This window comes from Doryrhamphus excisus, chromosome 7 (assembly GCF_030265055.1).
Source record: "Doryrhamphus excisus isolate RoL2022-K1 chromosome 7, RoL_Dexc_1.0, whole genome shotgun sequence".
Taxonomy (NCBI): Eukaryota; Metazoa; Chordata; class Actinopteri; order Syngnathiformes; family Syngnathidae; genus Doryrhamphus; species Doryrhamphus excisus.
Window position 1 is genome coordinate 14,838,904 of NC_080472.1, and position 24,339 is coordinate 14,863,242.

The 24,339-nt window shown below is 41.7% G+C and overlaps 4 protein-coding genes across 9 annotated transcripts in view; 2 read left to right on the plus strand and 2 right to left on the minus strand.

Annotated features, from left to right (window-relative positions):
* Positions 1–1,296: 1,296 nt before the first annotated feature.
* Positions 1,297–8,466, minus strand: fbxo18 (F-box DNA helicase 1). 4 transcript variants are annotated; one of them, XM_058077364.1, is made up of 21 exons: positions 8,183–8,466; positions 7,935–8,078; positions 7,460–7,866; positions 7,248–7,384; positions 7,025–7,172; positions 6,762–6,943; positions 6,300–6,374; positions 5,860–5,951; positions 5,250–5,418; positions 4,965–5,178; positions 4,804–4,888; positions 4,654–4,746; positions 4,441–4,577; positions 4,256–4,352; positions 3,601–3,767; positions 2,687–2,759; positions 2,403–2,597; positions 2,211–2,336; positions 2,038–2,144; positions 1,832–1,966; positions 1,297–1,640 (listed from the first exon to the last, which is right to left on the minus strand). In XM_058077364.1, exons 1-21 carry the CDS (start codon positions 8,247–8,249, stop codon positions 1,470–1,472), a joined length of 3,021 nt encoding a protein of 1,006 aa, XP_057933347.1. In that variant the 5' UTR covers positions 8,250–8,466; the 3' UTR covers positions 1,297–1,469. The 4 variants fall into 4 exon arrangements, with proteins under 4 accessions (XP_057933347.1, XP_057933346.1, XP_057933344.1 ...); XM_058077363.1 differs by having other exon boundaries at positions 7,460–7,869; XM_058077361.1 differs by having other exon boundaries at positions 7,460–7,869; positions 7,932–8,078.
* Positions 8,467–9,252: 786 nt separating this feature from the next.
* On the minus strand, positions 9,253–12,011 carry nudt5 (nudix (nucleoside diphosphate linked moiety X)-type motif 5). 2 transcript variants are annotated; one of them, XM_058077378.1, is made up of 8 exons: positions 11,732–12,011; positions 11,415–11,479; positions 11,181–11,248; positions 11,047–11,099; positions 10,869–10,976; positions 10,712–10,807; positions 10,026–10,631; positions 9,253–9,951 (listed from the first exon to the last, which is right to left on the minus strand). In XM_058077378.1, exons 2-7 carry the CDS (start codon positions 11,469–11,471, stop codon positions 10,420–10,422), a joined length of 594 nt encoding a protein of 197 aa, XP_057933361.1. In that variant the 5' UTR covers positions 11,472–11,479; positions 11,732–12,011; the 3' UTR covers positions 9,253–9,951; positions 10,026–10,419. The 2 variants fall into 2 exon arrangements, with proteins under 2 accessions (XP_057933361.1, XP_057933360.1); XM_058077377.1 differs by lacking the exon at positions 11,732–12,011 and adding an exon at positions 11,689–11,726.
* A 280-nt stretch (positions 12,012–12,291) lies between these two features.
* On the plus strand, positions 12,292–16,919 carry cdc123 (cell division cycle 123 homolog (S. cerevisiae)). Its single transcript, XM_058077371.1, has 13 exons — positions 12,292–12,542; positions 12,689–12,760; positions 12,845–12,905; positions 12,996–13,028; positions 13,251–13,346; positions 13,494–13,600; positions 13,686–13,737; positions 13,821–13,896; positions 14,007–14,129; positions 14,196–14,224; positions 14,297–14,401; positions 15,436–15,573; positions 16,437–16,919. Exons 1-13 carry the CDS (start codon positions 12,469–12,471, stop codon positions 16,488–16,490), a joined length of 1,020 nt encoding a protein of 339 aa, XP_057933354.1. The 5' UTR covers positions 12,292–12,468; the 3' UTR covers positions 16,491–16,919.
* A 403-nt stretch (positions 16,920–17,322) lies between these two features.
* The window catches only part of camk1da (calcium/calmodulin-dependent protein kinase 1Da), a 48,187-nt gene continuing 41,170 nt past the window's right edge, over positions 17,323–24,339 (plus strand). Inside the window, exons 1-2 of one of the 2 annotated variants that reach the window (XM_058077367.1) lie at positions 17,323–18,720; positions 18,816–18,954. In XM_058077367.1, coding sequence (XP_057933350.1) covers positions 18,857–18,954 — 98 coding nt within the window. In that variant the 5' untranslated portion in view covers positions 17,323–18,720; positions 18,816–18,856. Of the gene's footprint in view, positions 18,955–24,339 lie in introns of both variants that reach the window. The other variant, XM_058077366.1, reaches the window with a different exon arrangement.

The window sequence follows — 24,339 nt, forward strand, 5'->3', positions numbered from 1 at the left end:
GCTGTTATTTGTGATGATGACCTAATGGAATGCATTTATTTCAATACCAGGACCCTTGTGCTCCACAAAGTCCCAGCAACAGCTCTCTTTAGTCCAGCTGCATCATCTCCCGTGTCGGAATGCGCCACATAAACAAGCACATGCTTGCGTCTTGACTCTCACTCGATATATCAAATAACATTGTTGAGTTAGCACAGATTATGCAAGAATCAGCTTCCACTGTGCAGTTATTCGACCAAAGATATTTGCGCTCCTGCTACAACATGTTACCAGCAGGCGGCGGTACACGTTAAGTACTCTACTTGCTTCCACACGGTATTACCCACGAAGCAATGCGCACACTAGCATAACAAACCAGCAATCCAATGGCAACGACGGACCGGTGCGGTCAATTCAAATGGCAAGTGAAGATGAACACGCAGATGCCTCCGCTTATGATTGTTTACGGGAGTTGTATGTATTGTCACCCATAGATTCCGACTGTTAAAATGTCACCTTTATGTGCAAACCCAAAAAGCCCACACGTCAGCCTCGTCAAAAAGGCATTTGGAGTTGAAGCATCCTTCCAGTATGAGGAAATATCTACAAGTCCTTGACAATCACACAAAGTCATCAGGAAACACCCCCTGCCAGCCCCCAAGGTCAGGTCAGTCTTTCATTCTCACTTTTCACCGAAAAATATTGAAATGAACTGAACTTTGAACTAGTTGAAAAACTATGAACGTGACCTATTCATATTTATACTATGTGAACTGAACTTTGAACTACTTCGTGGCATTTATGAACTTGCACAAACCTGGTCATGATACAGGTACATTTTGAAATGTTTTATAACTTCTCTCCACAAATCTAAAATGTTTTAGTGACCTTAATAGTTGTAACTACTACTGCTAATCATTTATGTTATGTGTAGTTGTGTAAAGACACGTGCAAGGGAATAGACGGCGGTTCGCTTTACGTATAGGCGACAAGAACTACAGCTCCCATAATGCTTAGAGTGCATAGACAGGAGGTATGCCCTCTTGAGACACTACTATCACGTTTCCATAGTCATCTGCAGGGATCGTGTTTCTTTCTGACAAATCACGTTTTCATCTCGCGAGATCAATTACACCCCTTTCATGATAAATGTCCTGTGCTTTTCTTGTTGAATGCGCACATGCTAGCCTGTTCTAGTACAGACACAGACCATATGTCATTATTTGGGTAAATATCTATTTGAAAATATTTTCAGTTGTATTATATTCTGTTTGTGTGGATGCATTGTATGTCCTTTTAGAAATTCAATGGTGCCTCAAAGTTTTAAAAACTTTAATTCACCGCAAAAACTTAAACTGAATTGTTTCAATATTCTCTGATATAAAGTATTGCACTGCTAGCAACTGAGCTAGATAAATGTCTGGCATAAATTGTTATATGCTAAAGGCCGCGATGGTAGGAATGAATGTATAACGTTCTTTTCATTTTAGTCAGAATGGTCCCGGAAAAAATAACTGGATGAAAGGCAGGTCTGGGGGTAATATCACTGGAGCGTCAGCCATGCAGCACACGTTGTCAGTCATGAGAAAGGCGACGGGGCCCACGCGGGACCAGACACACCTCTCACACAGTTGGCCCCCTGTAGACACCACACTGCCAGTCTGCACAAAGACGATAGACATTCGTTGATGTATGCTTTAGGACTATTGGCCTTTATCTGCACTTTTTTTTTTTTTACACCACCGTTTTCATTGTAGCGTCATTTGATGGTATGTTTCTGACTTCAAGTAAACATCAGCAGAAGATGGAAGTCTGGACAGAATAACATTGAACCCTCAAGTGATTGACTTACAAACGGCAGCTGTCTTTGGCACATCATGAAAGGCGCGCCTGGTGTGATGGTGTTGGGACAGTTGTAGTTGGTACACTGCAGCACGTTGTCCTCTGTCAGTGGGGCGCTGGGCATCTCAGACTTCAGGAAGTATTCCTGTTGATGATATAGTAGACCTTATCAAATCTGTGTGTCTGTCTAAGAATGTGGGTGGGAGCATGTCCTACGCTAGCCATAGTGATGATGCGCAGGATCTTCTCTGTGAGGATCAGTGTCGTTTTAGCGCGAGTCACTGCCACATAAAGTAGGTTCCATTCATCATCGACGGTTTTATCTGATGGTAAATCAGTAAATATTAGGACATGTAGAGAACATTTATGCTGTTGAAGGTAATACTCACCAAATGAAAAATCGGGAAAGCAGTGGATGTAGTGATATGAGGCCGGCACATCGGCAAAGTCATCACTGACCATCACAATGTCAAATTCCAGACCTTTTGCCTTGTGGACTGTGCCCAGAATGAAGTCTGGAGTACAACAAAATCAGCAACATGTAGCGAATGAGCTATTCAAAATTCTCAAAAAGTGCATACCTGCTTTGTTGATGTTAGCCTCAGAGAGCCTTTTCAGGCGCATCACCAAATCTGGGATACGATGTCTGTATCGTTCCACGATGTTCAGTTTGCCCTCCAGCTCGTGGTCTGCTGTCTTTTTGGCGTAAATCTTCAGAGCCTCAAAGGAGTTAAATTTGATTTTGGAAAAGGTGCGAAGGAGGTCATCCTTGATGACTGATAGAAGAAGAAGGGCAGAAGAGTCAGCGGGTCACATGTTTCTCATCCACGGCAAATTGTAACAACATGTTGAGGATGAGCCTCACATTTGCGATTGCCTGCGGCTTCCATCAGATACCAAATGTCCTTGATCTTATCCAAGCCAATGTTGTCCACGCCCTGTGGGAGAACACTAAGCATCTTTCAAACTAATTGTGGGCAGTACTAATTAAATCGCATGTTAGTGTAGAGGTGAAACCCTAAAAAGTGGTCAGCATCCAGCAGCTTTATCTACCTATGGGTGAGAAATTCATACATATCATGCGTATATATATCATGCAGTATTACGTTGGCTAGTTCCTTACCAGTATTACAACATTGGTTTTGTTGCTGTGGTTCATTAAATGTCCCAGCTATAATAAAGTATTTTGCTACCAAAGGCATATTTCTAAGTTTGTTTTACTTGAGCGAGAGGCACAGAGGTGAAGATGCAGCTCCGCTATGAAAGAGCATGTCAAATATGGCTGCAAGGTGGCAGAAGTATTTTAGAAAGAAGAGCATGGCCTGCATCTTTGCCTTGTAAAAAAGCGTGATGCAGTAACCAGGAAGTAACCAGGCTTGAGGCTGTGTTGCGTGAAAATGATTACGCACAGTTCATTTGCAAATGTGAAAATTGTAAATAGCTCATGATGGTTAAAAAAAAAAATCATTTAATGTATCATTGTTCGGACATTTTGGCTAAATTTGTGTTAAAGTAAAAATTTTATCTTTTCACAAAAAGCCTTTTTTCTCGAGAACTGATATTTTGCTGAAACTCACCTATGTTCTACTGCTGATTACTAAAGAACAAAAAACGGAAAGATGACAATCTTTCATATACCATGTCTATGTAGGCCAATAACGCAATATTCTGTGTGCATTTATCAACGTTTTCCTCATAACTGGCAGATTTTAACACATGAAAACAGCCCTAAATGGCTTAATAATGTTCAGAACACTTGAAGAATGTATGCACACTCACGCCTACAAAGTGGATCCTGCAGTCTTTGTTGGTGTCTGTCAGCCGCACGGCCTCACTGAACATGGTTTGATTGCATCGGGACAAGAGGGCGGTTTTTCCCTTGCCTGGAGTCTTGCCGCTTGCAATGTCTCGAGCAGCCTGGGCCGCCTTTTCATCAAACACACCCCCTGTGTCATTAAAAAAATGATGTTACAATACTATACAATACTTTGAGTGGCGACAAACATTAAGGTAGAAAAAAAAATGTAACCCTCTTGGCCCTGTGTGAAAAAGTGATTGCCCCCTAAACCCAATACCTGGTTGGGGCACCCTTAGCAGCAACAACTGCAATCAAGCATTTGTGCTTAGGACAAGTCTCCATCAGTGCTGTGGAGGAATTCAGGACTTTTTGATAGCCAAAAGAATTTATGGTTCCATTTATCACAGCACGTTAAAACAGCCACACTCCCACCACCATATTTTACTTTTGCTGTGATGTTTTTTCCTGAAATGCAGCTTACTTTTATGCCAGATGTAATGGGACACACGGGCGCTTTCAGGGGCCTGCCTCACAATATTTGTTTGAGCAAGCCACTGAAAACAGCTCTGCAAGCCACTTTTGGGTCAAGACCTACCAGTTGAGAACACTGCTGTAAAGACCTGCTATAGTGTTTACCTTCCTGCCGTCCTCCTACTAAAATCTTGCGGACTTTCTTGCACACCTTGAGGACCATAGCACCCACGAAGGCGATCTCGGCCCCAAAGCGAAAACTCTTGACAATGAAAATGAGGTACAAAAAATTGAATTGTGATCTACTATGACTTGGAAATCAATGGATGAATGATGGCTGTAATGCAAACCTGTGTTAGATAGTAGATATGGGTGTGCGCGACTGTCTGCAGAGCATTCACAGCTCCTCTGAAGGTATAAATCTGCTGGTGAGGATCTCCAACCAGGATTTTGCCACATTGCTGTTTCAACAGTACATCCATGATGCCTAGGAGTGGAGCAGAGGAAGAAGATGAAAGAATACGACCAAAAATCAACAGAACTTTGCTGGCAAAGCAACACACATGGAGTGCAGTCCTGGGCTTCGTCAATCAAAAGGACGTGGTAGCCGTGGAGTTGGGGCGGTGGGGTTTGGAGCTGCCATAGCTTTAGGTAACCTGGAAATGAAGTTGTTCAAATTTCCCAACGTAACAGCAAGCTAACAAATGTCTTACCATCGTGAGTGATGTTATAGCCTTTTTTAGTCTCATTGACATCCGTCATTTTCATCCAAATCGTCTGCGCATCCTCGACAATCAACTTAACAGAAGATGTACGCTTAAAAAAACAAACTCGTCTGAAATATGTCGGCAGAGTGTAGTTGCTGCGTACTCACATTTTTTTCCACGTTGTCTAAACATGTCTTGAGGCCTTTAAGACTAACATGCACGTCCGGAACATGATCAACCGTGATGGTCTGATCCTTTGAAGCCATGAAGTTGTTCAGAGTGGTGGTGACCACTTTTGCTTTCGTGAGTCCCCCTCGGCCCTCAGGCAGGACCGTGTTGATGGAGAACGTGGTCAAATTAAAGGTGAGCTTCTTTTTGTACCTGCATCACATCAGTATCAAGTTACTGTGAACGTTTCCTCCACAACTCTGCATGCAAGTAAAGTTTCTCACAGTCTCCCAATGTCCCTGAAGGCCAGAGAGTGGACAGTCTTGCAGTCCACATTTGCTGGGAAGCGATGTGAGGCCTCATTGGCCACGGATTTGTTGAAGGCAACGTACAGGAAGCGGAGGTCTGGCCGCTGTTCGGTGTATTTTATCAGTGTGGTCGTCTTGCCCGTACCTGTGGCGGCGCACCCATTCGAACACAATGACAGAAACTCCTTATTTATATATGGAATATTATCATAGACCACAGAAACCTGTCTATTGCATGTCTTAGGGCCCTCTAGACATGAAATACCATCCTTTATACTCGTATTACCCAACACAGACATAAGACATAGCACATCATCGCTAAGCACTTCCTGCAGTGGCTATGTCGTTAATTTTGCCATTTTTATGCTTGAAAATGCTCCAGAAATGCATCAAATTAGTTTAAATACACGTTTAAATTTAAATTACATGAACAGGACATAGTCAATCACAAAACTGTCGATTTATTAATGTATGTTGAAAACCCTGGTAAGAGTGATGATGCAAAATTTGAAGTGCCAAGTGACGACTGTCACAGGAAATATCAATTTAGCATTTTACTCTTGCATTGCGATTGCTGTCACGGTACCTGCAAAAGCAACAATCTTCACCATGTGGTCCTTCTGGATGTCGTGGCTGAGGATATGCAGCTGCTCGGAGGTCATGTTCATACTGGACGACCTGTCAGAAAAACAAATAAGTCTCTACAAAGTGTGTATGTGCAAATTATTGTCGGGTGAAAACGATGTAATACACATGGCACACGTGGTGAACTAATATAGCTACAGCATAAGTCTGCTTTTTTATCGAGTACAGCAGCAAAACAACCCACCATGGAGCCACAGAAAGTTGCAAATGCCAGCTCTTTGATAAGGAAGGTGAGAAACACGATTTAATTCAAGAAGTGACTCAGCAAAACATGAAAGGGGCCAGTTGACTGTTTTCTGCATGTAAAAGTATGTGTCCTATAAAATGTGTTTGTGTATAGCTACTTATGGCAAAAGAATATTCAGCTTTCGACGCCCTCACCTGCCCTCTGAGGTCCGAACAGAAAATGGTCCATTATCCCTGAGATGAAGGACATAGTAGATGTTGTAATGCAACCTGGAGAAGCAAAAGCAAAGTGTTCAATAAAATCATAATCAGAAAGGCATAAAATAAATGTTATTTGTTCCAGCACCGGGCTGCACGGCATCCAAGTGGTTAGCATGCAGGCCTCATAGTTAGGAGACCCGAGTTCAATTACGGCTATCTCTGTGTGGAGTTTGCATGTTCTCCCGTGCAGTGTGGGTTTTTGGTGACTCCAAATTGTCCATAGGTATGAATATGAGTGTGAATGGTTGTTTGTCTATATGTGCCCTGTGATTGGCTGGCGACCAGTCCAGGGTGTACCCCGCCTCTTGCCGGAAGACAGCTGGGATAGGCTCCAGCACCCCCCGCAACCCTTGTGAGAATAAGCGGTAGAAAATGAATGAATGAATGTTCCAGCACCTTTCACTAATCTTTACGTTGTTCCTCCTGGCTGCAAGCAACAGCATCGCCATGTGGCTGAGGTACTCCGTGACGGCCATGTGTGACATGCAGCCATTCAGTAAAGACACCAAAGATAGCACGTCGCTGACGCTCTCATTGAGCAGCAGTATCACGGCCATGGCTGCATACGGGTTGGGACCCTTGAAGATGTAACACATTTATATTCCAGGGTTTCTATTCAACACAATGACATGTTTCAGTGTGTGTGAAGAGAGACAAACCTCAGTTTCAAGATATTTGCACTTGGGAACATTACGAATGCGCAAGGTCAAGGACGCCTCGGCATGAGGAAAAAGGCGATGTTTCTTGATGCACTCCAGGACCGCTGTTGGATCCACTCTCTCACCAAACCCATGATGTGCCATTGAACTGTCCGCCAAACAAAAGATGCTTGGTTATCACTTATAGTAGCACGTATTGTTTACTTCAGTAGTACAAACTTACATAACAAGGTTTCGGATGCCACTCGGTGACATATGTGATGTCAGTATGCCGCAGTTCCTCAATGAGGAGGAGACTTCAAAGACCGTTGTCTCTTCCTCCATCAGGTAGCGATAATACCTTTTCTTGTAGGGCATAAACTGCAAAAAGGGACACCCAACTTAGAAATGTAGCTCTGATTATGTGTGTATTGTATTGGCCGCTCAGTTGCCAACCTTGCGATCCTCGATTATGTTACGCCAATGAACGCAGACAAGCATGGCACTCCTGTAGAGGTCCCGTGCAGGAAGATGAGTGAATATCTGTCTCAGCACCTCCTCTGGAAGGTTGTCGATGCAACCCTGAGGCTTCTGCAGCGTCCTACTGCTACCTAAAAGCCCGTAGGTGGCATCAGGTAGTGCTTCAACCTCCGGTTCTTCCAGCATGATCCCATCAGAACAGTCAAAGTCATCCTCGAACATTTCGGCTGTGATTCCCTCGAAATGGTCTATCTCCGTAACATCAGACTGCTTGTCTGAGTCTGAGGGTATCTCGGCAGGTAGTGGGCTCCACTCCTCATCGTCAGTAGTGCTTACGTCTTCAGATAATTGCTCTCCGTTGAGTCCATTTGCGTAGGCCTCTGCTGCTGATACATTAAATTATTAATAAATATGATGTGATACATAATAGAATTGCTCATGTATTTACCACACTTCCGTCTCTTGGCAGGTGTCCATGGGTGTAAAGAAGCATTGCTACGTCTGGTGTTTGTGTTTTGCGGGTGGGTGAGGGCTCGAAGACCTTCTTCACTTCTTTCCAGTTCATCTGCTTTCAAATGCCTCCTCTTGGCCCTCCCTTTAAAGCATTCATTGGACAACAGCTCGTTACCACAATGCCATGTTAACCAGCGGGCGATGCGTTCATTTTTTTTAACATATCAAGTAAAAAAGTCAACTTGCCTTTCACAGCTACCTCCATAGTCCCGTTTGTATGCTTGCAACACGTGTGTCCGTAAATATTTACCATAGCAGTATTTACGTTTGATGGAGACAAATATCTCTTACAGGTTCAAAGTTTGCAGCCACCAAGTGGCTAATAACATCAATCCACGGTGCGTCGCCAGGCTTTGGGAAAGGCTTTAATATTGTACTTTTAAAAGCTAAGCGCCAGAGCAGTTAAAAAGAAGAATCCTCAGAGTTGTTTGGGGGGGAAGTGACGTCGTAACGAAGCCACTACATAGTCGCTTCTACGCATGTGCAGAACGCGTCTACGTCTGGCACCAAGATTTCTTCTACGCATGTGCAACATACATTGAAGGAATGAATGGACTTATATTTGATTCTTTGTTACAATAATGAATAGTTTTACTTGTTTAGCCGTTATCTCAACTTAAAAGGCAGTCACACCCACACATAGTGTTTTGCGTGATTTGCAGCAGCTTAATACACTCACACATATGACTCACCATGGCATAGACACATCAAAGGAGCACACAAACAGCAAATTTCTAGACACCTGGGGTGAAGGACACGCCATAGATAGGCCGCCACCACCAACAAAGACATTAAACCCGGACCTCCGTTGTATTAGGTTTGTCTGTCAGGAATAAATCTCTTGAATTGCATACTATAGTCTCATGTGGTTATCCTTCCTCCAACTCGACACCCACTAGGACGAGGCCTAAGGTGAAGGTGGCCAATTCCTACAACATCCACACGAAAAATACTACAACTAAGACCTCGGCGGATTCAGTATTGATTAAAATTAGGTTTTGTGTTGTAGGAAAATGTTAGTTTTTGCTTTTACAAGGGTTTCTGCGCTAACAAGTTCTAAGAATTTTTTTCATTTTTTTTACAAATTAAATTCCCTTTCAGACTGTGTAGTTCTTTTTCCAACCACTAGAGCACAGTGGCGCTGTATGACAGTCAAACCCTTTTTGTATATCTTACCTGTATTTGTGGCAACTGAACCGTGTATCTACGGTTCAAGTTTTCAAATATATAAAAAAGTAAAGTCTCACACAAGAACATATGTAGAAACTCATTTATTAGTCAGCTATGCGTTCTGGTAACTACAGCATCAATGAGATGAAGGCCTCAAACCAAGGCTGGATGGTCCAGCATGGATTATTTACCCCCGACTTCCGTACTTTCTCTGTTGCATCATCAAGTACAATTGAAGGAGATCACCATAGATCATCTAAAGTTGACTAATCCTAAGGAATGAATATGCATTAATGTTTAAAATAATTTGTGCACTGTTGACATTTGGCAAACAAACCACAAAGCCCAATTTGAAAGGGCTTTCGGTAATAAGATGTTAAGTTGTTTTACTAAATAAGAGTATGTTAGCAAGTTAAGGAATGTATTACAATCACAAAATACATTGTTAAAACCCTGAAACTGTGTCCCTGGCATAAAGATATGGAACATTTAACTCTATTTCTATGTTAGGTGAAATGAAACATACAGTACATGCCTTGCGATGCAGTCCAAACTATTCTTAAAATGTTGCACCCAAATAGTTATTGGCTTTTTTTGTACTTCAACGTCACATCACAAGTGTGTTTGTTCCTGTGTGCGAACAGTAACAACTGTATAGTGTTTTCTATGTCACTTTCACTGCTTCAACACGGGGAGTTCCCTTGGCTTAAAAAAAGCCTGCATCATCCCCATGGCGAAAATGTAAACCTTGGCATCCACTACTATTTTTTCTTTCTTCAGCAGCTCTGCAGAATGAAGCATAGTCAAAGTTTCAGGAAAGCACTTTCTATTGAGAACACAACAACCACCAAATCCTTACCATCTATTTTCATCTGGAATTCATCAAGAGGTAAAAGCACAACATCCACAAATTCTGGGAAAACAACAAACAGGCTATGAGTTATCTGTTTCATGCACTAAGAGTGTTTGTGTTCTGAAAAACCCTGACAACTCACCTCCGTCACCTGTAAAGGAGCACAAGAGAAATGGTGAGTTCAGTGACGTGGGAAAAATTCTGTACAGTTTATTCTATTATTTCAGTCATTTAATGGAGATAAGTGTCATTTTGAGCATTACTGGGACTTCCTTCCTTGAATACATTCATTTCACATAGAAGCATAGCATAAAAACAAAGCAGCAGTAAGGCCGCCTACGGTATGCAGTGTAACCATTCGGTTGTTGCCTGAGCGAGTGTGTGGTGGGGCGAGGTGTCACTACACCAGTAATGTAGTTCTTTGACGTAACAATGTCAATAATAATAGCAATGTTGGAATATTTAGTCTGTGCTGAATATGTATGTGTGTGGAAAATTGCGCCTCCTCACCCAGTTGTTGTGTTGGGTTAATATTCTCCATTTCATCTCCATTGATGTTGACCATGACAATCTGGGTGGTGCAGTTGGAGAGGCCGGGGTCCAGACATGTCACTGCAATGATAATAACAACAGTTCCTTCATACAACTGATTACAAATTTGTTTCTCTAGAAGGGCATATCTTGGACAATACCTGGCGTTACTCCGACTACTTCGCCTTTGTAGCCCGTTTCTTCCTTCAGCTCCCTCAACGCAGCCGCCTCTGCGCTCTCACCCTCGTCAATCAAGCCTTAGCAACGAGACAGGACTGCTCTATACACTGACAACAAAGAGCTGTCATTTACACCAACCTGCAGGAAACTCCAGGCTGAAGCATCCAAGAGGAGGCCGAAACTGCTTCACCATCACCACACAGTCTTTGTGCAGCGTCCTCTTCAGCAGCGCGATAATGCCCACACCTGTGGGAATACTTTTGTTTAAGCTGAAATTTCATCACAACTAATAGAACAACACAGGCGTTAAACTCACCATCTGCATCTGTGTTGGTTTGCCTCGTCGTCCTCTTCACCGTCTCCCAGACTCTGATGATGACCACACAGTAAAATAATTTAAAAAATGTTATTTCAAGCAATAAATAAATAAATACAAAAATAAAACTATGCCTTGTGTTTCCTGCAGGATCTACATATGTCGTCTTCTCCAGTTTCACCCATCTCCCAGATGCCAAGAGCTGGAAAAAAGTAATGACTTTTCCAATTTTATAAGTGTTTCCAAACGCATGGTGTATTTATTAGCATAAAAAACTATGTATACAATCTGCAGATGTGGCCTGCGCAGTCGATATGGATGCTAAAACGCAATTATTAACCATTTAGAAAAGTTGAACAAAGACATACCTCCTCTTTCACGATGTGAGGCACACTCGTAACTTTGGGGTCCTCTGTTTGATTCATTTTATTTTCTGGGGGAGAAAATGCAAATTCAAGCCACCATTTTGATAAAGCTCTCGTCTTTTGATGTTTCTAATCATGAGTTGATCATTTGGCTAAATGCGGATACACGTTTTCACTTTAGCTGAGCAACAATACCAATGACATTGTTGCGTTTACAGAGACTAACTTTTCTTGATTTTAAACGGCAAAATATGTCAGTAATGTGTCGATTTCGCACTTTTAACGGCCATATGAAGTGGGATAGTGGAAACTGGACTCACGTGAAACGCAAACCTGGTCCAAGCTTTGCTGAAGAGCGAAATCACTGTAAGAGCGCTCACTGTGTTAATACTTTTGGGTAACGAAACCGTAGGCCAGATTTCTAATCCTGTATCATTTACTTTGGTAAAATACTCGACGAGCCTTGTTTACGCATGTTATATGATATTATTTAGGAAAAACATTTTTCGCGTGTTTTGAGAATGATAGCGAGTTGTGACATTGGAGTACACAGCTAAAAAATAAACGATCTGCGTCACACGGCAATGAGGGAGGGATTACCAGATATAGTATACGAAGAGATATCCAAAATATGACTAACAAAATTACAACAAATTGCTCGACTTAAACCTTCCGTTATCCAAGTTTCCAAGTCAGAGCTACGTTTAAGTCTCTAATTAAAATCACCACCATAAAAACACAGACTGTTAGGTCAGGACAACGACTAAATTCAATGCGACGCACCAAGGTGGGTGATAATCTTAGTTTTAGAAGATCTTTGTATCTACGCTCCAAACTTGTGTGCAACGGTAAAATACTTCCCCCAAAACCGTCCACAATTGCTAGCATATAATTCGGATAAAATAATCAATTCTACGAAGGTCAAATTGATTTCAAATAAACAGATAAACTACGTGGTGCATTCGAATTAATTTGACGTCGTAAATAACTGTACGGAAATGTGGTAGTACGGAAGACAATTAATGACGGACAGTGTTTCGCTACAGGAAATTGCAGCATGAAGAAGGAGCAAGTTGAGCATTGCCAATTTTCGGTCTGGTATCCGATATTTAAGCAACATACAATTAAAAGGTAAAAGCTGTTTTTATGTTGTGTTATACTTTCTGTTGACAATAGCTAACATTAGAGGCTAGACGCAGAGGACGCTCTTATCTCACGTTGTGTATCTTGTTTATTAATTGCCATAGCTGAATAGTGATGTATTTCAATTCTTTCAGTCTGATTCTTCCACTGCCACAGAATGTAATAGACTATTTACTGGACGACGGGACACTGGTAGTCTCTGGGAGGTAAGCGAGCACACACAAACACGCATAAATGTTGCACATTTTCAAAATATGTTGCAATAATTGACTATTTTTGTCTTTCCAAAGCGACCGAGTTGCACAGCAGACGCAAATTAACAACGATTCAGATGCAGAAGAAGACATTCAAGTGAGGGAAAACAAAAGTGTCATTATCTTTTTTTCATATCTTGCACAGAAGGAATAATTTAGCCTTTGTTGGACTTTTCGTTCTCTATAGTGGTCAGATGATGAAACAACTACCACTGTCACAGTAAGTACAAAGCAACTATAATGCACTGTATACAAGCATTATGCGGATTGTAAAAGATCCGCTGTGGCGACTCTGTAATCAGGAAAAAGCCAAAAGAAACAAACAAATCCAATGTATCATCTTGAAAACGTAGTATATCCAAATTTGCTGCCCATTCCTTTTCTCGGCAATAATAATGAAAGTGTTATGTAGAATATGACTCCCCTTGTGTCGCTCCACCAGGCTCCTGAGTTCCCAGAATTCACTGCTGAAGTGCTGGAGGCCATAAATGCTTTGGGTGGACTTGTTTTTCCAAAACTCAACTGGAGCGCTCCAAGGGTAAAATAACAGTTAAATCTATTTGCCTGCTTCAGATTATGATAGAGTAGCTTTAATATTCCTTTATATCGGATGTAATCCATGCACAATTTAGTATGGTAGAAAGAATGTCTTCCAGCTGTAATATTGTGCGCATGTTCATCTTAGGATGCTAATTGGATTGCACTGAACTGCTCCCTCGAGTGTCACAGTCTAAGTGACATATTCTTACTCTTCAAAAGCTCAGATTTTATCACCCATGATCTCACACAACCGTAAGCCCCTGCAACACGATAGTAAATTGCATAGGGATGGATATTATCATACTAAAAACAGAACATTATTACTTTGTTTGTGCAGATTTCGCCAATGCAACGACAAGGATTCACCTGATCCCATAATCAATTATGAGGTATTGTTGGAGAATAGATGTGGTTTTACACATGTTTTTTGTAACATTACAAAAAAATAGCTTGTATTCTCTTTTGTCTTCAGCTAGTTCTGAGAAAGTGGAGTGAGCTGATCCCCGGAGGAGAGTTCCGCTGTTTTGTTAAAGAAAATAAACTGATTGGTAAATTTGGGCATTATAATGCTTCCGCTTCGGACAGGAAATAATTGAGAACCACTGGCCTATACTGAAATGTTCAAAGCTCAGTGTTTCTTCTGTGTTTGTGTTGCCAGCAATCTCCCAAAGAGACTACACTCAGTATTATCCGCACATCTTGAAACAGGAGGAGTCGATCGTCCACGCTATAGAGGACTTCTTTAACCGGCGCATCCAGTATAACTTCCTGGATGAAGACTGTGAGAACCTTATTTTTGAATGTCATTTCTGGTGAATGTATTGACTTACTATATGTGTCTTTTCAGTTGTGTTGGACGTCTACAGAGATAGCCAGGTAAGCACCTCTTTTTGTGATCACGTTAAGAACTAAAGAGATTGTTGTCATGTATTCTGTGGTCTTTGCAAGGGGAGGGTGTGGCTCATTGATCTCAACCCATTTGGCGAGGTCACAGACTCGCTTCTCTTCAGCTGGGAGGAGCTGACGTCTGGTGGAGAAATCACCCAGCAGCAGGTTAGCCAGCATGATAAGGTCTCCGAGTAGTGGCTGTGTTTCAATTTGTGCGCTTCCACACATAGCGAAAGTGCAGAGATGAACTCGAGTAGTTACAGTTCACAATTAGAAAGGAGGGAAGTCGAGAAGGTGGATAAATATTACTATACGTATGCAATAACAGCACACACTCACAGGAACCTGATGTACATAGCATAGTCTACAACAGGGGTGCTCATTAAGTCGATCGCGATCTACCGGTCGATCGCGGAGGTGGTACTGGTCGATCGCTGGTCGATCGCGGCGTGACATTAAAAACATATCATCCTAGCATCAATGCCGTCACTTGATTGATATACAGGGCAGCCATTCAGATGACAACTGAATGTTGCCCTTCGGGTGACCAATCAAATCAAACAACGTCTCTAAGTGCAGCAGAACTTACGATGTCAGCCTATCATCCATCCCCGTTACTTGATTGACATACAGGACAACCAGTCAGATGACAACTGAATTTTGACCTTTAGGTCAAATGCGTAAACAACGATGCAAAGTGCTAAGCTAGTCGGCGAATGCGAGATTTTAAGCCCTCGCTAAAGTTTATGGTCACTAAAATGAGTGAAGGAGCTGGACCAAGTAAAAAGGCAAAAACATATCACTTCCATACGGAATGGGAGGTGGACTTTTTTTTTCACAATGTCTTTTTCGAAGTGCGTTTGCCTCATATGCCATTCTACCATCGCAGTACCAAAGAAGGGAAATGTGGAGTAATGTGGAGGTGTTAATAGTTAATTATGTGTGTTTTGCAATATTGGCTCATTTGGTTATGTAAGGTACATCAACATACATTGTACGTACAAATAATCCTCAATACATTTGAAAATAAATAGATGTTTTGCATTTTTGTAGTGGGTAGATCATTTTGACTCGGTCATTTTAAAAGTAGCTCGCATGCTGAAAAACTGTGAGCACCCCTGCTCTACATATTGAAGTGTTAAGTGTGGAAGTGGGCAAATTGAAACACAGCATGTGTTTATAATGAAAATTCTCCCCAGGAAGGCCCCATTTTCCGCTACACCACCAGTGAGGTGACGGTGCAGCCCAGTCCGTGCCTCAGTTACCGAATCCCACGTGACTTTGTGGACCTCTCCACCGGAGAAGACGCCTATAAACTCATCGACTTCCTCAAACTGGTGAGGGCAGTATGAAGAACTGTAAAGCCCACAGTCTAAACTGCACAGTACACCCGTCGCTACAGTAACATTACTGTGACCTATGTAGACTACTACATATCACGTTTTTAATTGCGTCTTCTGAATGCCTTATAATTGTATTTTTGTTCATTGAAGCAGCTTGAAATGCTTAATTTAGGCCTAGAATACATAAAATGTGCTTAAGTAGGCATATTTTTCACTAATAGTAGGCTTCAGATATAATTAGATTATTTACAGTGCACAGTGGAATGGTTAGTGCACAAACCTCACAGCTAGGAGACCCGAGTTCAATCCCACCCTCGGCCATCTCTGTGTGGAGCATGTTCTCCCCGTGCATGCGTGGGTTTTCTCCGGGTACTCCAGTTTCCTCCCACATTCCAAAAACATGCTAGGTTAATTGGCGACTCCAAATTGTCCATAGGTATGAATGTGAGTGTGAATGGTTGTTTGTCTATATGTGCCCTGTGATTGGCTGGCAACCAGTCCAGGGTGTACCCCGCCTCTTGCCCAAAGACAGCTGGGATAGGCTCCAGCACCCCCACGACCCTCGTGAGGATAAGCGGTAGAAAATGAATGAATGAATGAACAAACAGTGTATTGATCAGGTCAATGTTGCACAGAGCAGTTGTTTACAGCGCCTCTGCTGGTCACAACCAATTGACACAACCAATGCACCCCATTTTGCCCCACTTGCTTCAAGATGTGATTACATTTCAAATTATTATAAAAAATAATTTTAAAGTGACCAATTGATATATGCCTTATTGGCCAGTTTTCTGCTGCTAGTCCAAAATAAACAAGAAAACACACCTCTTCAACTGCTATCACCCTTTTCTCCACAGAAGAAAAGCCAACAGGAGGAGTCCGATGATGAGGAGGCTGACACTCCGGAGTGACGTGCAGCGGAGCTGAACATTGATGTTATCCCTGCATGACGTGATTTTATTACACCCCTGCTATGTTTTGGATGATGCTGAGTTAGTCCACTGACAATCACTCAATCAATCAGGGCTTTTCACAAGTGACAGTGGAGCAGAGACGAGAATAATATCGGGCTATTTTTGAAACGAGTATGTTGTTTTCACTTCAAATCATGTCTGTAGTTTATACACGCACAGTCAAGTCTTGAACAAACTTGTTCATTCCAAATTCCTAATCACCTTTTTACTTACTTGCCCTGTCAATTTAGTCTGAGCACTTCTGACACACTCATTGCTCCAAGTCGCTGCAGGCACCCTTTATTTCTGTGAGTGTGTGCTGTTTCCCATCATGCATCGCTGCAGACTGTGGCCCAGACGGAACCCCCATTAAACTTTCTTGTCATATATTGACTGAACTGTCAAGTCTGGTGGATGCTGCAAACTCACACATTAGAAATGGATTGTGATTTTACGTAACAACTCCAATTACGCCACGGGCTAAATGAGCTCCAAGCAGGCCACTTCAATTTGTGTAGTGTGTGTGTGAGAGAGTGTGTATTTTCCCCACACGCCGCTGGACTGAAATAGCAATTACAGGTTAGGTTAGGTTAGGTTTATCATTGTGGGTTGTAGGCATACCATGGATGCGTATGGCAGCGGTGTCCTGCTTTAACCTGCATAGTAGTGAGTTCATCTTTTTTGATGTCTGCTCTCTCGCAGAAGGGTCATCAACTTTTAACATGCCAATTGCTGACTCAGTGCAAGAGGAAGAGAGTGTGTGTGTGGGGGGTGAGGGGGGGGGGGTTCCTTGGCTACAGTTGAGGTAGCGCTGCAGTGCTTTGCAGACAGAATACTCATGAGCAGCCTCACTTCCTACTATACAGTGTGTGTGTGTGTGTGTTTGTGTTTGTGTGTGTGTGTCTAACAGCATCGGTACGCGTAACGAGGCCGGTGTGTGCTGTTGAGCAGCAACGTAGCCTGAGATGACCTTAGTGTCTGCAGCTGTCACACAATGTGAGGATGAGTGTCCTCCCCAGTTTGCAAACATCAAAGTACTACACAAGACGCATGTTTCATATTGGTGCATTGCTAAGCATGGGATAGCATTGAAGGCTTTTCAATTAATCTCCAGGTGACAGCATTGCTTACATCAAGGCTGACGTGTCAATACAGGAAATAATGGGAGCTTGCCTTCAAATTAAGAGTTGGGGAAAAAAAAGATAAATTAATTTTATATGGGGCTTATAAACGAAATTAAATATCAATTTGCTGGTCATTTACAACCCACATTACAACCCACGTGTAACAACCCACATTATTAAATAATTTTTCAAAATAAAATGGGAAAAAGCTGTAACATGTATAACATGTAACGTGTAACATGAGTATTAGCTTGATGACCTGGCATATACTTTTAGATATTATACTAGTTTGTCTTTCCACCTACAACACAAAGCCAAAATATGTTTGTATCGTTCAGATAGCTTAGCACATATTGACCCACATTGCATTGGCCTTAGCATCTTTAGCACAAAATGTATTCAAGTGGTCCCCAGGATCCTATACTTTTCAGTGGAAAACGTTTGGACACCCATGCAGTACTGTATACAGTGTATACAGTACACTTTAATGTGACTTCTTAATGGGTATGCATGAAATAGCACGTTTTTACCACTTAACTCTTCATTATATATTATTGTAGTCAAAGCTTTTGCATGTTTTGCTCATGCTTTTACATATCAAAACGTAGGTTGGGTGACATTTGAGGCCTGTGGCTCATTTTTTATAGCCCTGTGACACATTATGGAAATACAAATAAACAAAAAATGTTGAAAAATAGTAAGAAATAAAGTAAAAGTAAATAAGTAAGTAAATAAAAAAATGAATAATAATTGAAGTAATAATTACACATGCAGATGTACAATACATACAATTAGAATGTCCTGTACCACCACTGAACATTCTTTAACGTTTTTATTTTACGTTTACGTGCATTTCCAAATTAATTCTGAATAATTTTACGCCATACTGTATATTTGAGGGATTAACGGAAACACACGCGTGCTCTTATTTTGAAGGTCATGGCAGGAAGTGGGAGTACTTTTCTCTAATTTGACAGCCGGAGAGGAGAGCGAGGGAGAAGAGGAGCAGGGACACAGCAACCTGCCGGAGGACTCACATGGTCCTGCTGCAGCTCTCACTACCGGTACCGCACGAACCCTCTCACACAAGTTGGAACCCCGACCTTTTTTGGGGGGGGTTGTTTATTTTTTTTTTATTTTTTCATCACTCATCCCGTAGCCCACAGGACTTGGCCCCCCCACCCCCGGTAAAGCAACGCCATGGCTCGGGAGAACGGAGACACCAGCGGAGGTGAAACGTGGAAGAAGCAAGTCGACGACATCAAGAAGATCTTTGATTTCAAGGAAGTGCTCGGGACGTGAGTAGCATGAACTTTCACCCCTTTGACGTTGCTCTAGCATCCATGCTGGCTTCCCTGCAAAGTCACTTTGCAGTCACCATTGTACTTTATCACCATACTCCACATTGGACTCATCGTCTGTATTTACAAGACGACGACGACAATATACACAAGCATACGATAGTAGGGGTGTATAATTACTATACGAGAGATTGCAAACGTTTTCATTAACACCAGGTATATTTTTATTCAATTTGATAGATGCTAAACTTGCATAAAGTGATAAACAACAGGGAATTAACTTCAGTTGCCCTCTCCATCTTAAAATGTAGCGTTCCTTATTTTAAAAAGGTACACGCAAGTAGGAATTTACCAATAATATCCAGCAAGACACACCATCATTTCTTGGAGACTTCCATCCATCCATTCATGCATGTTCTATGCTGCTTATCTTCATAAGGGTATGCTGGAGCCTATCCCAGCTGACTTTGGGCAAGAGGCAGGGGAACTTCTTGGAGGCTTCATATTTTTTTGTTTACCTTTGTTAGCCTTTGTTACCTTTGTTTTTTCTCTTATTTTTAATAATATATATAATAGTCTATTTTTTTCTACACCTAAATGACTGAATTTTATTTGCTATTATGCGCAAAAAAATTGAAATGTGAAAATGTAAACAAAAAATATTATAACACCATATCTTTTTGGTTTTGCTTTCGAAAGCCATGCTAATATCTGATACAGATATCCTCAAAATCTTATAATCATTAGACAAATGGGCAATAACATTACTTGAAAAGTCCTGCCTGTTTTGGATGATGGTGGCCATGTTTTTCAACCACACATGCTAATATGTTACACAAATGTCCCCTAATGGTGCATGCTAAATTTAGTGGTGATCCGCTAAAAACATGAATGTTACAGTGAGTGTTTTATCATATGATAAAAAAAAGGCTATATCATATGAAACATGGAACAATAAAATCACCTTTTATGGAGACAAAAACATATTTTTATGAAATGAAATGAGATGAGATGACACATGAGCTCCACATGGCAGACATGTTTGTTTTGGGTGCTCAGGGGGCGATCACTACAGGCTGTAGGCTGCTATGGTCCTAGCCGGAGGTGATGTTGTTGAACGGCATTCATTTGGCATATGCCGATCACATGCTTTTTGACTGAAAGTGGCTGATTTTATATTGTTGTGAGGTCTCCAGCACTTCGTTTTCTTCAGTTTAGCAGCATCAAATGTGTTGATTCTAAAATATTCCATTCTATTGTCAGGGCATTGATTCAATTACTCCAGAGGTAGGGAACCTATGGCTCGGGAGCCAGGTAGGGCTCTTTTGATGACTGTATCTGGCTCTCAAGCGTTTCTTACCACAATAAAAATGTATTTTTGGCTAACATTTTAAAGTAAACATCACAGAAATGACTGTTAAAAATAATCAACAACTTTCTTATGCATTTTAATCCGTCCATCTATTTTCTACTGCAATACGGCCAACCATATCCATCTTTCCTGATGATATTTTCCAGGTCAAATACCAAAACTCGATTATTACTGGGTAATGCGGTAGTCTACCTCGGTCATTGAGATGTCAACAAAACATGTAAATGTAAACTTTCCTCCTTTAGTCAAATAGTCACCTAGCTAAAGCTGCAGAACCAAGCCTTCTGACGAAGATGGCCAAAAGAATGAAATATGTGTACGGTTCAAAACCATGCAGCAGCAGAAGTTGCATTAATGGCAGCAAGTATTTGATTTATTATTGGACACTGCGCTGCTCACGAAACTGTGCTGGCCACACCCCATTGGCGTGGGGAAGTGTGCCTGGTCTACGTAATTAGAGCCCATTATATCTAAAACTGTTGGTCTTACATAAAAATGCACACATTTTATTGCATTCAATGTTTAAAAAAATGTATATGGCTCTAACAGATACACATTTTAAAATATCTGGTCTTCATGGCTCTCTTAGCCAAAAAGGTTCCCGACCCCTGAATTACTCCATCAGTTCATATTCAAAGACGAGAGGACGATTCTAAGAGGGCCTGATTCAGTGCCCTGAGAATACAATGACCTGGATGAATGACAATATTCACACACACAATCATGTACAGTAATAACAGTAATCTTTTTAGCACCTCCTGTAATTCCTGCAGGGGATTTTCTTGTTAACAGGCTGAAGGAAGTGGGTCTCAGTACTAGCGACAGTTTTGCTGCTTTTTCCCACTTGGATTCACACTCAGTGTGTCTTGAGGGACATGTAGCTCTCCTCTTCTTCTTCTTCTTCCTTCCTGTTTTCCCCTCCAGCCCCCTCTGCTCCTCATATCCCCGACAGCCAGTTCCTGTCACCGTCTGCTCTGTTTTTCCGGCTCTGAGAAATGAGCGGGACTGGTTTGGACGCCAGCCTGGAGGAGGAGGAGGCGGAGGGGGCACATGGGGCTGATGCACGTTGGGATTAACAGTGCAGGGATTTAGAGGAACTTCACCCTGAATAGAAGAAGGTTTGGGCGGGTTGTGTAATGAGGCGAGCGGATGGCGAGCGAGGCTTGATCTGCAAAAACAGCTGAAATGGAAACCAGATTTAAAGCACACACAATCAAGACATATTGTTGATGAGATGCGGACTGGCACAGGACCCAGTGATCCGAACAGCCTCTGCAGTAGACACACATTAACCAAAAGTGCTGACAAATTTGATGCATCAGCAGAATAGAGGAAGGGGGTGGAAAACAACTGGTCATGGAGGAGTGATTTTTGATCAGTGAGAGCAGTATAAGGTGTATTATATGGACAAATCAAATGGGGCCCTTTTGATTTTTTCATATTTTTTAAACAGGCTAAAACCAATCCATCCATATATGCTATGTATATTCATACATTTATTCATTTTCTACCGGTTATCGGCGAGAGGCGGGGTACACCCTGGACTGGTCGCCAGCCAATCACAGGGCACATATAGACAAACAACCATTCACACTCACATTCATACCCATGGACAATTTGGAGTCGCCAATTAACCTAGCATGTTTTTGGAATGTGAGAGGAAACCGAAGTACCTGGAGAAAATGCACGCATGCACGGGGAGAACATGCAAACTCCACACAGAGATGGGTGGAATTGAACTCGGGTCTCCTGGCTGTGAGGCCTGTGTGCTCACCTCTCTCCACCATGCAGCCTATGTATATTTCAAGAAAAAAAACACCCTTTGTTGTCATATAGGTGTTTCTTACCAGTCTTCCAGCACTTTCAATACCAACATCCCACAACACATTATGATTCTTTTACTGATGAAATAAACACTGTTTGTGAAAAAATAAGCCAAATACTGCAAGTATATAAGTTATAGAAAAGTGCCATATTTATTTTACACATTTTGTCTTAGCAAAAGTCATTTCAAAGTAAAATAGGTTAGGCTTCATAAATTCACAAATCCAATTGAATAATGCTAGTAACAATACAGTTGGGAAAGCTGCACATTTCTATATGGCACAAACATCCTTATTTGAGGTAGGAAACTCTGGACTCGTGCAGGCAGTGAAATTATAAACTGGGCTCATTCAGCATGTCACCCATTAGATTTCCACAAAATAACTCAATTAATGTAATTTGTCCTCCTGTGACCTGATGAAGGATAGCAAGTCACTCAGTATACTTCGGGAATTATTTCATATGTATTGTCCTGTGTAACTCCCCTCTTACGCAACAACACAAACAAGTACAGGCCACGTATTGAATTCTTAGCCATGATGGTAAGCGGAGGTAGTAAAAAAATTGCAAAGCCATATATTTTTGATGTGGTACATGGTGTAAAAACATTTGCGAAGTGCTGCCTTAAACCACATAGAAATGAGTTGTCGCATGACCTGAATACCTCACGAGAGAATGCTGCGGTTCAAATCGGTGTCGTCATTTTGACCAGCAGTGCGGTCGCCCATACTTGCTGAGTCCCATTGCCGTGCGTGTACTTACACTTGAAGTTTGCCAGGGCACTAAAATACTGCATTATCTAATCCGTATTAGCTTCTTCCTAGCCGCTTTGTGGATGTCACCTTACCCTCCTGGGTGTGCTCACTCTTCAATAATTCAATAGCAGTTGTCTCACCTGTACTGCTTAGTAGGAGGCATGAGAGGAGGATAGAGGTCTAAAAAAAGAAAGCAGATTGTGTTTTGGTCCAGCCAAGTGTCAGTGGAAGAGAAGAGAAGAGAAGGAGGACCCACAGAAAGACAAAGTGTATGATGGGGCACGTGTGTCGTGTGCGGGTGAGATAGCGCTGATGGTGATGCATTGTGGGAACGTTGCTGTGCCATCCAGGGTATGCTGCCCTTAATTGATGCTCTAATTCCCTGCTCCTGTCTTGGTTCCCTCCACTCTTTCTGGGACTGCAGAGCACCCCACCCACTTCCACGGTGTCTTGACGTCTCTCTGTAGATCTCCCTCTTGGTACGTCCCAGGCTGCTATACATCATCCTAATTGCTCTGCATTTGACCGAGCTGTCCTTTGTGGCACAGTGTTCTGTTGCTTGCATGGTGATGCATTCAGGGCTCTTTTGCACACATGCCCGAGAGTTGAATGAAGTACCTGTTGTAATCAATCGTGCTTGACATCATTGCAGGCGACCTTGGTTGACGATTGCTCTGAAAAAAAAAAAAAAACAGTGCAGTGATGTCACTTCCTGTTGTTTTGCTACAAATGACCCTATACTACACTGTGATATGTTATGTGATTTTATTTTATGTTATGATATGTTATACAGTGTCAGGCAAAATGATCTGACACATTTGTAGGTTAAATAAAAGGCAAATAAAGTAAAGAAACAAAGTGTTTTTTATTTCCGAAAAGTAATAATAATAAAAGTAAAAAAAATCAATTAAAAAAGTAATAATGCCATTCTGTTTCCTTATGTTTTAAAAATTAAATCAGTTCTGGCGGTGTGCAGTCACCCGGTTGATTCTGGTTTCAATGCCGATCCAGTAGCTGTGAAGTTGGTAACCCATAACAAGATGGTGTTTGGAGCTGGTACGGGATCATGTCTACCAAGATTGAAGTGCAAACGGAACGCTCGTTGTGTTGCAGTTACAGATTCGTTTGCTTTGATAAACGTTTCCACAATGAAAGCGTAATGCTCACAAGTCCAATTCATGGCAATGAATGACTGTCAATGTCAATTCATGGCAGCAAATGAAAAAGAAACAAAATACAATGGCATTATAAAGAAACAAAGCAAAATGGCATTATATGAAAAAAATGGCATTATTTGTACTTTTCAAAAATAAAAACACTTTTTTGGTTTCTTTACTTTATTTGCCTTTTATTTAACCTCCAAATGTGTCAGATCATCTTGCCTGACCCTGTATAATGTAATGTCATGTCCTACATTGGTATGCATTGCGA